Genomic DNA, 17,416 nt, shown 5'->3' on the forward strand with positions numbered 1-17,416 from the left:
TTGGGTACCACACTCAATGGGGGAACATACAAGAAATTGGGTACCACACTCAGTGGGGAATGTACAAGAAATTGGGTACCACACTCAATGGGGGAACATACAAGAAATTGGGTACCACACTCAGTGGGGAATGTACAAGAAATTGGGTAACCACATGAAATGGGGAATGTACATGAAACTGGGTACCACATGCAATGGGGAATGTACAAGAAATTCGGTACCACTCTCAATAGGGCACACAGAAGAAACTGGATACCATAATTAATGGGTCACATACAAAAAATTGGGTACCACACTTAACGGGGACTGTACTAGAAACTGGGAACCACACTCAATGGGGAATATACAAGAAATTGGGTACCACGCTCAAACCCCAAGAGACAGAATAGGCTGTTAGGGGATGTACCCTCTAGCAAACACTGAAAAAATGGTTTTGGATGGGCTGAAGCTTTAAGGATTATAGCAGCTTTGAGCACATTCTTGCAGAATTCAGCAGCTAGTTAGTAGTTTTTAAGATGATAACTGACACAGAGCTCCACCGAGATCAACAGAAAAGTTTGTTGCCAGCTCAGAAGGAAGCAAATGCTCTTCTGAAAAGGCTAGTTGCCTGGCTGTCATTTTGCCTGTGGCTTCCATATGTCAAGCCAGTGACCCAGAAATATTATGTAGATTTCACCGTTCCTGATATTCAAGCCTGTACAGGATCAATTACGCTGAAAATACTCAAGAGCAGTGAGAGGAGACGCCACCCCCCCCCCCCCTCCGCGGCTCATCCGGGCTCTTCTGTCCGACCTGAATCAGCTTTGATTGGGTCTTCGGATGTAGTAACCCGGTAGCGATGTCATGACCTCACTTCCTGTTTACTTGAGCCTTAAAGGTGCCAGATTTAAAAAAAATGATAATATTCAAAACAGCCGATCTTGGCGTCTTGAATGCTTTTAAGTGCAAAGGAGGGATTTGGGGTCTTATAGACCCCAGATCCTTTCAAAAAGAGTACCTGTCACTGCTTATTTCTGTCACAAGGCCCATTCTTTGTGACAGCAATAAAAGTGATCAAACTTTTTTCTTTAAAGGGACAGTGTAAAAATAAAAAAAAATAAAATAAATAAGAAAGAAAAAAATGTAAAGCGCCCCCATCACTCCGCACTCGCGTGCAGAAGCAAACGCGTACGTAAGTCGCGCCCGCAAATGTAAACAGTGTTCGAACCACACATGTGAGGTATCGCCACAATCGTTAGAGCCAGAGCAATGATTCTAGCACTCTGTAACTCTAAACTGGTAACTGGTAAACATTTTAAAAGAGTCACCTATGGAGATTTTTAAGTACAGTAGTTTGTCACTATTCCACATTTAAGGAGAGGTATATATTACTTTTTTTTTGGGGGGGGGGGGGGGGGTATAAACAAACTTAATAGTCTACTGCAGATTAACCTCAAGCAATAAACCGGTTACACTGTAAGTATATTGTGTGGTTAATAGATTGGTGGGGTGGGGGATCTGTTTAGACAAGGTGCTCTGAGTAGTACACATGACACCAGTGGAGACACCAAGCAATACCGCCATCATTCCAACATAGGATGCCAGAACAGCCTCATAGCAGCCTGGAACTTAGAGCAAAGATGGTACTTACCTTCAAGTTCACCCCCGGGTGCTGAGATCTTGGACATGTTCAAGTAAGTGGTGCCAATAATGTCATTGTGGGTCAGGCGGTCCCTGCAAAGGAAAAAAAAAATGAATGCGCATGTTAGATACATAAAAGGGCACCTGTCATGGAAGATTAATGGGGGGGGGGCATTATTGGTCTGCTTGTGAAAGTCTTGTTTGCCCATTATCTTCATTTTGCTCCCCCCTGTAGGTCCTTTCCAATGCCAAAGGGGAAGATATGATAACCAATGGAAGTCGCAATGGTAAGGGAGGGAGGGAGTACAGTGGAGCTGTACTTCAGAAATCCTTATGAAGTGTCCATAAGGCCAGACATACACAGCTCGATTTTCTTGAGCCCAGTGTGCTGAACTAGCAAAGTCAATAGATTTCCCCATCCAGGCTTAACAGGCTCTCTGACTATCCGAACAGAGACTGCATCTAAAACATGCCAGCTTAATGAGCGCCAGCATGGCCATTTATAGCCTCCGCCAAAAGAGCGTGTGACAATAGAGTGATTCAGAGATGGGGACAGAGCACTGTCATCCTATAACCAGAAATGCTTTTACTACTTGAGGACCTTTGGTTTAGATGTGCTGTAAGATGGGTTCTAGGACATATCATGGTTTCTACACCCTGCTACTCCTCTCTGCTGTCACTCTCTTTCTGCTAAAACCAGGACTTGCTATGTATCACAGAGCAAAAGCAGCTCTCAAAAGTACAGATAGCCTGCAAGTGTAACAAAGGTTACACTGTATTTACTATCTTATTTATATGTAAATCACACATGTAATCAAAGCAGCAGATACACATATCGAAGTTCAGCTGGTTCAGCAGGAAGTTCAACAGGAACCGGTCGTTGGGTTCCGATGAACAGTCAGTGCTGAAAAACCATCATTCAGTCAGCACATGCAGCCAATGGCTCCATACCCTCTCTGAATATCCAAACGGTGGTTGCATCTGATAAAATTCAGTCACTGTTTGACCTAAATTTTCCATTCGGCTTAGTTAATTTTTTCAATTAACCACTTTAGCCCCGCTCACTGTGCCTCTACTGCGGCACAGTGGCTCATTCCCGTCCAGCGACGTATACCTATGTCGCTGGACTCCTCCCCTTGTGGGCGGCACTCACGCGCCGCCGGAGGCTTGCTATTCAGTTACAGCGGGAGTCGGGCGAGGGGAGGATCGGCGGCGATCGCCGCTGCTCTTCCCCGATCGTCGGGGAATCGAGTTTGGAGATCCGCCCGCTTGTGTAAACAAAGCGGGCGGATCTCCTAAGTGACAGACAGTGACAGATTGCAGGGTTCAGCATAGCTGAACATGCGATCTGTCCCTGTGTCACTCAGTCACCTCCCCCCACACACGTTAGTAAGCACCAGGCATACATTAACCCCTCCCTCTCCAATAAATTTAACCCCTTCCCTGCCAGTGTCATTTTTTCAGTAACAGTGCATATTTATAGCACTGATTACTGTAGTAATGTCACTGGTACCCCCAAAAGTGTCAAAATGTCAGTCAAGGGTCCGATCTGTCCGCCGCAATGTTGCAGTCCCGCAAAAAAAAAAAATCGCAGATCGCCGCCATTACTCGTTAAAAAAAAAACACCAAAAATGACAGAAATCTTTCCCTTAGTTAGTAAACGCAATAACTTTTGCGCAAACCAATAAAAATACGCTTATTGTGATTTTTTTTACCAAACATAGGTAGCAGAAAACAAATTGGCCAAAAATTTAAAAAAATTTTGATTTTTACATTTTTTTGGGGGGGGGGGAATTTCATATATAAAAATGTGAAAAATATTGTTATTTTTTCAAAATTTACGCTCTTTTTTTGTTTATAGCGCAAAAAGTAAAAATCGCACAGGTGATCAAATACCACCAAAAGAAAGCTCTGTTTGTGGGAAAAAAAGGACGTAAATTTCGTTTGGGTACAGCGTTGCACGACCGCGCAATTGTCAGTTAAATTCGCACAGTGCCAAATCGCAAAAAGTGGCCTGGACGTAAGACAGCAAAATCCTCGGGTGGTAAAGTGGTTAAAAGTAAAAGTAGTGGTGTATAAGACACCAATGCAATTGTGAACAGGTGTAAATTTGTGATTGAATAAAACTTGAATAATTCAATAAATAATTCAATAGAAAATGTGAATATCCGTGAGAAAGTATATATAAATAGGTGGATATATAAATATATAAAAATAGTTAATTATATCAATACATAAATATATATTCCAATAAATAAATTAATTAATAAATAGATATCTGTGTGGAAAGAACAATCGTGCTGAGCGACCTGTCCAAAAACAACAAGGCTTGAATAATGTGTCCAAAGGTGAAGAGACCGCGCTCAAATCAATAAGTCAAACAATATATAAAATTGTGAATAATAAGAAAATGTTGTGTCCACAAGTAATGTCCCAAAATAACTCCTCAAAGTGAGTATGGTGGGTTCCCTTATCTCAAGGCCACTAATTCAATCGTAGGTTTGTGCACTCCTCCACCAACACCACATGCACAGCCCACTTACCAGATGTCTCTTGGAGCCTCCCAGTTTGATGATCGCTGCTGCTCCTACTTGCCGGGAAAGTGCTGGATCTTATCTTGCATTCCAGAGAAGCCGACTTATGAGTACTGAGTGGACCGCTGTGATCTACTATATTGGAAATATTCAAGGGGCATCCATTATTTGGTACCGAGTGGATCACTGTGGCGTTGTACATACTACTATACTGCAATTATCCAAGAGACATCTGGTAAGTGGGCTGTGCATGTGGTGTTGGTGGAGGAGTGCATGAACCCACGATTGAATTGGTGGCCTTGAGATAAGGGAACCCACCATACTCACTTTGAGGAGTTTTTTTGGCACATTACTTGTGGACACAACATTTTCTTATTATTTACAATTTTATATATTGTTGGACTTATTGGTTTGAGCGCGGTCTCTTCACCTTTGGACACATCATTTTTTTAATTGAAATTAATAAAGTGGATGGATGTTGGATGATGATTTATAAAGCCATGTATGAGGCCCCTTACAGTCCTGTACTGAAAGATAACATATGCCAAGAATCACTTTTTTGGAGAGGAGGTGGGCTCCTTTCTCCATATGTTCTGGTCCTGTGACCGCTTAAAGTCATTTTGGACGTCTGTGCTTCACATTGCTCAAAAATGTACAGATCACGCCCTCACGCTGGATCCGGCCCTCTTCCTCCTTCATCATCACGACTTCCCGAGAGCGTCCTATCGGAAATCAATCCTACCACTTCTGTTTAGAGCTGCATCCCCCTTCTCTGGAAACAGACCCAGCCCCCCACGTTAGCTATATGACTACGCAAGGTAGCATACCTTAATGAAATGGAGGACCTCGTAGCTGTTGAGCACGGTACCAGGGACAAGTTCCTCAAGCGCTGGTTTTACTGGCACGAATTCACGTTCTCTGCAGAGTACAGGGATTTAATTGCCTAGAGCGGATGGGGCATGTGGGTAGGCCTCCCCACCCCCGCTACCTCCCTTAAACCACCCTTTTTTTTTCCCTTCGCTCTGTTCTCTCTTTCTATCTTTACCTTTCTTCCCAATCTCCTTCTTCTCTGGCTCTATAAGAATATATCTCCTTTCCTGCTCCTTCCCATAACACTGAGCCCGTCTCTTGGGCATGAAACCTGTTTCCCCTCTCAGGGGGCATACATGTAGAAGACTACCTCGGTGGACACCGCGGTGGTTGTGGGCTTCCTGGATGTCTATTCCGAATTCCCGTTGCCGGCCGTATGATAGATGCCGATGGGTGTGGGGGATTCTCCAGAGTTGTCCGGCTACTCTATCATTATTCTACTGCTCACTCTGCTTTTTACCATGGTGGCCCCAGGGCAGTTGCCTCATTCGCTGATTTCTCAGGTGTATTATTCCAGTTTATCGAGTACTACTCTTATGTTCAGTTTAATTGCGGTTTCTGCTTGAGGGGGATACATTTTTCCTTCTTGTAGTATCCGTTTTTCATTCTTTATACATTTGTATATTTGTTTATTGAGTACTGTTTCTTTTCTATACATTATGTTCGCTTTATTGTATGCCGTCATGTTTCAATAAATACATTATGTTCGCTTTATTGTATGCCTTCATGTTTTAATAAATAAGGAATTTATAAAAAAAAAAAAAAAAAAAGAACCACTTTGTATACATTAGAGGACAGATCTCTTATTTAGATAAGACAGAGCCTGGGGTGACTGACCAGTCAAGAAGACGAATCCTCATCTTCTCACACATGGACGGGAACTGGGAAGACACAGCAAAGACATACAATCACAATCATAGAAGGTACTCCAAGACACTGTTATCACACTGGTACTACAGGGAGAGGGCCTCACCCGTATGGGTAATGTGATGCTCTGGCTCCACCGAGGGTTGGCACACTTTTCCACAATCTTGCTGCATAACTGGGATTAAAAGATACAGTAATTGTTAAAGTGGACTTGTCATGAAAATGCACATCTGAATCAGTAGGGTACCTGTTAGAAATACCAAACCACATTATCATTTTCAGAGATCCTCTTGCCAGAAAAGAAAGCTGCTGATCCCCAACCTATGTAGCCTAGATCACACGATGGCTGGCTGCCAATCATTATACTGATAAGAGTCCAAAGTTTTCAGTCAACAGTAAGTCAATAGTAAGTTAATAGGCTGCCATTTACGCACATACTTTACACACAACAAAGTTTTTATACGTTAACCTATTCAGGAGCTTTAACAGTGTATACAGATTATATACTGTGTGTGTGTATATATATATATATATATATATATATATATATATATATATATATACATACATACATATATATACATACATACATATACAGTGCCTTGAAAAGGTATTCATACCCCTTCTAATTTTCCACATTTTATCATGTTACAACCAAAACTGTAAATGTATTATATTGGGATTTTATGTGATAGACCGACACATAATTGTGTACATAAAATAAAAGCGGCACATAATTGTGTACATAAAATAAAAGCGGCACATAATTGTGAAAAGGAAGGAAAATGAAAATTTGTTTTCCAAATTTTTTATAAATAAATGTAGCAATATTTCCAGGCATCAGGCCTGATGTGGGTCTGCAATTGTTACCGGTAACACTTCCAACAATTTAAGTTAAGAACCCAGGTGTGAGAACTGAGACAATGACCAGTCCGGCATCTTTGGTTTGTTTTGTTTATTTTATAAAGGGGATGAGAGAAGGGAATGAGTGGGATACTCCTCTGGCTCAACTAGGTTTAACTGGGTCATTTTGCAGAAAAATGCCTGTTAGCACTGTCCAAACGCCAGCTGAATGCCGACCAACGCTTCCTGGCGCTTGAAGATACTGATTCACTGAACTGTGCTGAAACTTCGACTTTAACTCCTTGGTTAACTCAGAAGATCCAGGACTGTAGTACACTTGACTCCTGACACTCTGTTTAGATCAAAAGTCCGGTGAACAGCTCCCTCCAGCCCTTCACTGACTGAGGTAGCTCCTTGTAACTGCTTGTGCTGCTGCAACTCTTAACACTGTACACTTAACTCTTTAGGACGCAAGCACTGGCACCCCCTTTACCCTTCAGGGTCCTCTGACTAGGCACCCCCTCTAACACTTCAGGGTCCTCTGACTAGGCACCCCCTCTAACACTTCAGGGTCCTCTGACTAGGCACCCCCTTTACCACTAGCTGGATCCTGGATCCCTGGGACCTTCACCGGAGTGGTGCCCTCTACACTAGGCAGACCCCCAGGGGAAGTTCACAGTACTCACGAACTTGGAATGCTTTCCTGGAACTGAACCCCTCTTCCTCCGCTGGTCCTCGGCACACCGGATCCTCTCTGCAGCTCAGCTCTCTCTGTACTCTCAGGCAGCCACCTGAGACACCCGATCCTTTTGACAGGAGGAGAGACAGCCATACTCTCCCTCCTGGGACTCTGCTTCCCACCAAAGACGCTGCATCATGTGCTCCCCTAAACTTATACCCACTCCCAGAATCCTCTAAGGTAGAATCTGCCTTCTGGGGTAGGTACAGACCTGAATGTGTCTCTGATTGGGTTTCCTCCATTGCCCAATGAGAATCCTCTCATTGAGCCAGTGGGGAGACTCCCCTCTCAGCAGACACACCTGGGAGACATGACAGCCAAGCTGAAATCATGGCCCTGCTGTTAGGCAGCCAAGGCCCACTATACTTTTACCTAGCACCTACCTTGTAGGGTGCTACATCAATATCTGAAAAGTGCGACATGCATTGGTATTCAGCCCCCATTACTCTGATACCCCTAGTGGAAACTATTGCCTTCAGAAGTCACCTATTTAGTGAATATAGTCCTCCTGTGTGTAATGTAATCTCAGTATAAATACAGCTGCTCTGTGAAGCTCTCAGAGGTTTGTTAGAGAACCTTAGTGAACAAACAGCATCATGAAAGACAAGAAACACACCAGACAGGTCAGGGATAAAGTTGTGGAGAAGTTTAAAGCAGGGTTAGGTTTTAAAAAAATATCCCAAGCTTTGAACATCTCACAGAGCGCTGTTCAATCCATTATTCGAAAATGGAAAGAGTATGGCAGAACTGCAAACCTACCAAGACATGGCCGTCCACCTAAACTAACAGGCCGGCCAAGGAGAGCTGCCAAGAGGCCCATGGCAACTCTGGAGGAGCTATAGAGATCCACAGCTCAGGGTTGAGAATCTGTCCACATGACAACTATTAGTCGTGCGCTCCACAAATCTGCCCTTTATGGAAGAGTGGCAAGAAGAAAGCCATTGTTGAAAGAAAGCCATATAAAGTCCCGTTTGCAAATTGCGAGAAGCCATGAGGTGGACACAGCAAAAAGAAGGTGCTCTGGTCAGATTAGACCAAAGTTGAACTTTTTGGCCTAAAAGCAAAATGCTATGTGTGTGACGGAAAACTAACAATGCACATCACCCTTATCACACCATCCCCACAGTGAAACATGGTGGTGGCAGTACCATGTTGTGGGGATGCTTTTCCAAGGCCAATTCTGACACTTCTCTCCTACATGTAAAAAACATCCTTTTTTTGCTAGAAAATTACCCAGGACCCAGAAACATTATATATTAATTTTTAGCAGACACCTTAGGGAATAAATTGGTGGTCATTGCAACTTTTTATGTCACACGGTATTTGCGCAGCAATTTTTCAAATGCATTTTTTAAAAACAAACTGTTTCATGAATAAAAAAAAACAAAAAAAAACCACTAAAGTCAGCAAGATTTTTTTGTATAATGTGAAAGATGATTTCACGCTGAGTAAATAGATACCTAATATGTCAGTACTTAAAAATCTCCATAGGCGATGTTTTACAATTTTTTACAAGTCACATGTTTAGAGTTACAGAGGAGGTCTAGGGCTAGAATTATTGCTCTCACTCTAACATTCGCGCCGATACCTCACATGTGTGGTGAATGGATGTGAACGCCGTTTACCTATGCTAAAACAAGTCCTTATGCGGGTAAATTAGTAAACTATAAGAACTAATGAAGGTTCTATATATAATCTATATAATCAGAGAATGGTTCAGGTTCTATTATTTTATTATATACAGTAGATTATCTATGGCACTTTCATTATGTCTCATAGTTTACTAATTTAACCACTTAAGCCCCAGAAGATTTTACCCCCTTCCTGACCAGGGCATATTTTGTGATTTGGCACTGCGTGACTTTAATGGACAATTGCGTGGTCGTGCGATGCTGTACCCAAACGAATTTGGCGTCCTTTTTTTCCCACAAACAGAGCTTTCTTTTGGTGGTATTTGATCACCTGTGCAATTTTTTGATCATGCGCTATAAACAAAAAAAGAGCGTCAATTCTGCAAAAATAACAATATTTTTCAAATTTTTTATATGAAATTCCCCCCCAAAAAAAATGTAAAAATCAAAATGTTTTAACATTTTAGGCCAATTTTTTTTTTAACCCTATGTTTGGTAAAAAAAATCGCAAAAAGCGTATTTTGATTGGTTTGCGCAAAAGTTATTGCGTTTACTAACAAAGGGAAAGATTTTTGTCATTTTTGTTGTTTTTTCTTTTAACGAGTAATGGCGGCGATCTGCGATTTTTTTTGCGGGACTGCGACATTGCGGCGGACAGATTGGACCCTTGACTGACATTTTTGACACTTTTGGGGTTACCAGTGACATTACTACAGTAATCAGTGCTATACATATGCACTGTTACTGTAAAAATGACACTGGCAGTGAAGGAGTTAACTGTATTGGAGAGGGAGGGGTTAAGTGTGTCCTAGGGGCGTGTTTCTAACTGTGATTGGCTGTGGCTGTGTGTGTAAGAACAGTGATCAACGGTCCTACATAGTAGAACCGTTTGATCATCATTCTTACACAGGGGAGAATGACAGGTGGCTTTGTTTACATTAGCCGCCTGCCTTTCTCCCGCTGTCACGGACGATCGCGAGTGCCCGGCAGACATCGGGTCCGCCGGGCACACGCGTGGGGGGGGCAAGTGGTTAACCAACATAAGCACTTGTTTTAATAAAATCAGGACTGCTGGTAGCAATACAGAGCACAGTGTCATTTTTTATTTCTGCATTCTGTAACAGCCGTGTACCTGACCAGTGAAATCTCAGCATTTACAGGGCTGTTACAGAATGCAGAAATAAAAATCTGCCGTCCAATAGATTCCTTTCACGCTTATTTGTCTGGGGGAATCTGATTGACTGCCTAAGTACCGATGTGCGGGTTTTTAAACGTAAGCCAATTGGCTGAAGATGAAGATTAAATTTTTCATCTCACAGCGCTCGGCTACGCTGTGGGGATTTATTTACTAAATGGTGATATGGAGGATTATTCACTAAATAATGTGGGGGTTTTATCTGGCTCTGATACTAGCCAGTGCCTCACCAGCCACTGACCTCACCGCACGTCCCTGTCAGAGTTGATGGGAAGATGGATGGAAACAAATACAGGGCAATCTTAGAAGAAAACCCGTTAGAATCTGCAAAAGACTTGAGACTGGGGCAGAGGTTCACCTTCCAGCAGGACAAAGACCCAAAGTATACAGCCAGAGCTACAATAGAATGGTTTAGATCAAAGCATATTCATGTGTTAGAATGGCCAAGTCAAAGTCCAGACCTAAATCCAATTGAGAATCTGTGGCAAGACTTGAAGATTGCTGATCACAGACGCTCTCCATCTCCTTAGTAAAAAGCTAAGTTGAAATTTGTTTAACAATTTCAGAATAATGTTCCTCAATGTAAAAATTGCAAAGACTATAATTATATAATCTTCTACAGCACGTATCATCAAAAGATTCTGAAAATCTGGAGAAATCGCTGTGCGCAAGGGACAAGGCTGAAATGCAATGTTGGATTTTCGTGATCTTCGGGCCCTCAGAAGGCACTCCATTAAAAACAGGCATGATTCTGTGATGGAAATCACTGCATGGGCTCAAGAATACTTCCAGAAATCCTTGTCTGAACACCGTTCGCCATGCCATCCAAAAATACAAGATAAAGCTCCATCATGGAAAGAAGAAGCCATATCTGAACACGATCCAAAAACGTCACTGTCTTCTCTGGGCCAAAGCTAATTTAAAATGATCTGTTGCAACTACTCCCGTCTCAATATACTGCCGCCGCTTACTAAGTTCTGGGATAAAGTTAGACTTTGGAAAAACTCTGGCTCTTTATGGTAGGCAGGGCTAACTTGGTGAAGATGATTTTAATGCCTCAACTGCTATACTTTTACCCAGGGCTTTTTTTCTCAGAAAAAAAGGTGCAGGAACTCAACCACGACGCTGTGTTTACAAGTGATAGTGATGAGTAGGGAGCAGAGGGCCGAAGCCAAAGGTGGTGGAAGTAAGTTCCACCAAGTTCCAGCGGAAAAAAAGCCCTCTTTTACCATAATGCTCCCATAGTACTGCCTCTCAAGATTTTTCGGACTATTAATTCCTTTTTTAGCCAACTACTTTGGCGGCAAGGTTCACCTAGGATCCGCTTAGAACAATTACAAATATCAAAGGAAACAGGGGGCATAGCATTCCGGAACCCATGGGTGTACTATTTGGCCGCTCAACTGCAGCACATGCGGAAGGGTATGCTTAACCACTTGCCGACCGCCCGCCAATAGTATTACTGCAGCAGGGCGGCTCGACTGCGCAAAATCACGTAGTACTACACTCCCTAAACACAGCGGGAGGCGGGCCGCGGGAAGAGCGGTGGCGATTGCCGCTGCCCTCCCGCGATTGTCAGGGAAACTAACTGAAGACCCCCCTTCTTATGTAAACAAAGCAGGTGGATCTTCTGTCAGACAGGCAGGGAGTTTCTCTCTGTGCCTGTCACAGAACCATGCCCCCCCCCCCCCCCACAGTGAGAAAGCACTTTAGTCATATATTAACCCCTTTGATCACCCCCAGTATTAATCCCTTCCCTGCCAGTGTCATTTATACAGTAACAGTGCATATTATTTAGCAATGATTACTGTATTAATGTCACTGGTCCCCAAAAAGTGTCAAAAATGTCAGTTAGGGGTCCGATCTGTCCCCCGCAATGTCGCAGTCCTGCTAAAAATCGCTGATCGTCGCCATTTTTTAATAGAAAAAAAATAAATTAAAAGTCAAAAAAATTTATCTTGTAGTTTGTAAACGCTATAACTTTTTCGCAAACCAATTAAAATACGCTTTTTGTGGTTTTTTTTTTTTTTACCGAAAATATGTAGCAGAATACAAATTGGCCTAAACTGATAAAAAAAATTTAATTTTTAAAAAAATTTTATTGGGAATATTTTATAGCAGAAAGTAAAAAATATGGCATTTTTTTTTTTTCAAAATTGTCGCTCTTGTTTTGTTTATAGATCAAAATCTAAAAACCGGAGAGGTGATCAAATACCACCAAATAAAGTTCTATTTGTGGGAAAAAAAGGACATTAATTGTATTTGGGTACAGCGTCGCACGACCACGCAATTTTCCGTTAAAGTGACGCAGTGTTGAATCGCAAAAAATGGCCTGGTCATTAAGGGGGTAAAACCTTCCGGGGCTGAAGTGGTTAAACTAGGGCCGGCTGCTGAAACTCGGAATTACTCCCTGTCCATTATGCTTCACCACACTAGATCAGCTTCACTCCCGGAAGGTTTAGAAAAGCAATGGTTTGCTAAATCCAACCATCTCTGCTCCACGTATAGGTTAATGCACAAAATCTGGGGTAAGATCAAACAGCTGTAAGGGGTAACTGGGTTTACAAAATTGAGGCTTATGTGGAATAATACCACGTATCCGTAACTGGGAAAACTTACTTATGCTCCTAAGTGGGGTGCTTATGGTATCACACACGAAGCATATCTTTAGAGCTGTTAAATTGTTATCCTTTTCTTCATTGCAGACTTTGTACGGTCTACCACAATCTATGTATTTTTACTATTGGCAGCTTTCCCATGCAGTATAGACACAAAATCTGCCCTCTGACTTTTCTCTTTCCCCAACACTCATTTTTTGGGCTGTTGCAGCACAGCAAAATACAGAAGGGCCTTGCATCTAATTATTATGCATCCCTACTGAATTTATTTGGAAGCCTAAACCCTGTAAGGCCATGGATCTGTGGGAGTCCGACGTGGGAGACTTGTCCAGTGAACAGTGGGAAAATGCACTGGAAGCAGTACAAGCTAGTTCTCTTAATACTTCTCAGCTTTTGTCGCAATTGTACCTTTTATTGCGAGTTCATTATACCCCAGTGACATTTTTTAAAACGGGGCTTTTGTCAGAACCAGTTTGTCCAAAATGTAGCAGAGATCATAGGAATCTCATCCACATGCTGTGGAGATGTCCCAAGTTACACAGATACTGGGCATCTGTAGACCATATGGGTACTACTTTAAGATTTGAAAAGGTTATTTATCTGCACCGTGGATGCCCCACTAAATTTGAGAGGGTTTAGGGAGGTTGGCCAGTTTTGGCCCCAGTAGACCTGATAATAGATAGGATATTGGTGTCACACTGAGATCCTCTTTCACCAGGTTGGATGACTGAAAAAATCTTATATCCTTCATTCATTTGCATATGGGCTTCAATGCATATACCGCTCTGTTATTTTTTGATATTTCTTTGATTTTGATGAGTACTGTGATAATAACTCAGTTATACATGTTTAAAGTTTCTCGTTGTTACTCTTTGTGATGTCATTATGCTAATATGGTACGTAATGCACCTCTGTTAATGCATATTGATTCTTTGTACTGACTTTTTTAAACCTTGAATAAAAGTTTGTAAACAAAAAAAAAAAAGATCTGAAAAGGTTATTTATTTGCACCGTGGATGCCCCGCTAAATTTGAGAGGGTTTAGGGAAGTTGGCCAGTTTTGTCCCCAGTAGAACTGATTATAGATAGGATATTGGGGTAGAATGCCGTTGGTTACTCAATGTCGGTTATTACTATCTGACTTTGAAGTGTGCTATTGTAATGCTCTATTGGCACTGTCATTTCTGTTTCAGCCACTAGGTGGAGCTGTATGATCTCTTTAGTGAGCTCTATTGCCTATTTGTGTTTTTTTTTTCTGTACTTCGCATTTTTTTGTGAGTGTTTATGGAACATTTATGCTTAAATGTGTTAAAAACTTTCTTCTGATTAAAAGAAAAATAATCTGTTGCAAATATGAAAACTGTTCTGTGGTCAGATGAAACTAAATTTGACATTCTTTTTGGCAACCATGGGCGTCATGTCCTCCAGACTAAAAAGGAGAGGGACCTTCCCACTTGTTATGAACGCTCATTTCAAAAGCCTGCATCTCTGTTGGCACATTAGTGCATATGGAATAGGCAGCTTGCACATACGGAAAGGCACCATCAATGCTGAAAGATATATCCAGGTTTTAGATGCAGATCATTTCTTTTTCAGGTAAGGCCTTGCATATTTGAGCAGGACAATTCTAAACCTCATACTGAATTCATTACAACAGCATGGCTTCATAGTAGAAAAGTCCGGGTGCCTAACTGGCCTGCCTGCAGTCCAGACCTTTAACCAACTGAAAATATTTGGCACATCTTGAAATTAAAAATACAACAAAGAAGACCCGGGACTGTTGAGAAGTTAGAATCCTATATCAGGGAGGAATGGGACAACATTCCTCTCCCAAAACTCCAGCAACTGGTCTCCTCCATTACCAGACATCTGCAGAGTGTTGTATAAAGTGGAGGGATTGCTAAACATGGCCCTGTCCCAACTTTTTTGAGACCAATTGCTGCCATCAATTTCAAAATTACCCTATTTTTTCTTAAAATGGTCCATTTTCTCAGTTTAAACAGTTTATATGAAATATATAGGAATTCAGACAAGCCTCCAAGGATTAAGTATGTTTATATCTAAAAATCTCACCCTCCAATGAGAATACTCCAGATCACTCCAGCTGCTGTAATGGTGGCTATACACACTTTGATTGTATTATCCAACCAAGGTGCAGTTCAATAAAAATGATCAAACTGTGATTAAACTGGCAACCAATTTAGTAGCCATGACTACCCTTATGATTGATCTAGATTCAATTTAGATTGTATTCTTTTAAACTGAGTCAAATCGGCCCGGGCGGAAAATTATCTATCATTTTGCTTTGAGATGCTTTGTTCATGAATCCAATCACTTTTCAGCCAATCAGATTATGGGTTTGCATAGGGGAAACAGATGAAATCATTAGCTTACAATCGTATTTTCACACTATCTATCAAAATCCACTTCTCCTTGTGTGGCACATTGGGTTGTAAACTATAGATCAATTATTCCTATCGGGAGGGATCAATTGTAAAAAGAATTGATCATTTATCAAAGTGTGTATGGCCACCACAAGTTTGACAGCCAAAGTCCCAATCTATCAAAGCAGACCCTCCTTCTTTGATCTTTTAATGTGACAGATTGTTACAGTGATCATGTAATAATTTATATAAATATGTTATATATAATATAATAATATTGGTAACAATCTCTTACTTCTGTAGCTGCCGATCACGGTCTTATTCAGTGTTTTGTTTGTAACTTTAACTGCAACAAAGCAGTATGGAGGAAACCAGAAGGATTTCATTGATTTTAGTGATCGACCGATATCGGTTTTTCGTTGCCGATACCGATATTTTGGCCAATGCATATCGGTATCGGCCGATATTTTTGTACATTTAAATTTTTTTTATTTATTTATTTATTTTGACAGGAACTCTTGTGGAGGGATCTGGGGGTCTAAAACCCCTCCTCTGCACTTAACCACTTAAGCCCCGGGAAGATTTTACCCCCTTCCTGACCAGGGGGTATTTTGCGATTCGGCACTGCGTGACTTTAACGGACAATTGCGCGGTCGTGCGACGCTGTACCTAAATGAAATTGACGTCCTTTTTTTCCCACAAACAGAGCTTTCTTTTGGTGGTATTTTATCACCTGTGCGATTTTTTGATCATGCGCTATAAACAAAAAAAGAGCGACAATTTTGCAAAAATAACAATATTTTTCACATTTTTTTATATGAAATTCCCCCAAAAAAATGTAAAAATCTAAATTTTTTTACATTTTTGGCCAATTTGTTTTCTGCTACATATGTTTGTAAAAAAAAAAATCACAATAAGCGTATTTTGATTGGTTTGCACAAAAGTTATTGCGTTTACTAACTATGGGAAAGATTTTTGTCATTTTTGTTGTTTTTTTAATGGTGGTGATCTGCGATTTTTTTTGCGGTACTGTGACATTGCGGCGACAGATCCGACCCTTGATTGACATTTTTGACACTTTTGGGGGTACCAGTGACATTACTACAGTAATCAGTGCTATACATATGCACTGTTACTGTAAAAATGACACTGGGAGGGAAGGGGTTAACTTTATTGGAGAGGGAGGGGTTAAGGGTGTCCCTAGGGGCGTGCTTCTAACTGTCATTGGATGTGGCTAGTGGTGTAATAGCACAGATCAACGGTCCTACATAGCAGGACCGAGTGATCTGTGTTTTTACACAGGGGAGAATGACAGGCGGCTTTGTTTACACTAGCCGCCTGCCTTTCTCCCTCTCTGCCCGACGATCGCGAGTTACCGGCGGACATCGGGTCCACCGGTCACACGCGCCGGCTTCCTCTGGTACGAGCAGGGGCAGGAGCGCGCCTCCGGCGGCGCGCGCTCACCCCCTATTCGCTCCCAGGCTAGTGACGTACCGGTATGTCACTTTGCCTGGGAGGGGCTGACCGCCACCGTATATAGTCGGGCGGCAGTCGGCAAGTGGTTAAAAGCATTCAAAACGCCAAGTTTGGCTGTTTTGAATGCTGTCATTTTTTTAATCTGGCGCCAGACAGTACCCGGAAGTGATGTCACTCATGACACCCGGGTTTTTGCATGGAGACCCGATCAGAGCCGAATGCGGCTTTGATCAGGTCCTCGGCGGCCGTGCAGGCTGGTTGCCTGGGTGGGACGGGAGACCCGGGGCGAGCCGCGGAAGAAGGCGGGAGGGGGGGAGCACGTCCCCTCCCGCTCCTTGTAATGACAGCCAAGCGGCTTCTCAGCCGCATCGGTTGTCATTACAAGTCAGCCGACCGTCGGCTATGGACGTCGGTACCAGGGTGAGGCCTCTAGCTGCAGTCATCACTCCGGTACAAGCACTTTCCCGAAATATCGGCAATATCAGTAACCTCCGGGGCCCATTCCGATATCGGGGAAAATGCATATCGGCCCTCGATATATTGGCTTTGCCGATAATCAGTCGATCCCTAATTGATTTTATACACTTTTTCTTTCTCTTACACTGCCACTAGTTAACATACTGTACATACATAACATTGT

General features: G+C 42.2%; 1 protein-coding gene across 1 annotated transcript in view; it reads right to left on the reverse strand.

Annotated features, from left to right (window-relative positions):
- DYSF (dysferlin) overlaps positions 1 to 17,416 on the reverse strand; it is a 412,280-nt gene that overhangs the window by 216,089 nt on the left and 178,775 nt on the right. Inside the window, exons 14-16 of the mRNA XM_082264486.1 lie at positions 5,998 to 6,066; positions 5,862 to 5,905; positions 1,631 to 1,713 (exon numbers count right to left, since the gene is read on the reverse strand). Of these exons, the coding sequence (XP_082120612.1) occupies positions 1,631 to 1,713; positions 5,862 to 5,905; positions 5,998 to 6,066 (196 nt within the window). The remainder of the gene's footprint in view (positions 1 to 1,630; positions 1,714 to 5,861; positions 5,906 to 5,997; positions 6,067 to 17,416) is intronic.

The sequence above is a fragment of the Pelophylax lessonae genome (assembly GCF_965119305.1).
Source record: "Pelophylax lessonae genome assembly, chromosome: 1".
NCBI classification, from domain to species: Eukaryota; Metazoa; Chordata; class Amphibia; order Anura; family Ranidae; genus Pelophylax; species Pelophylax lessonae.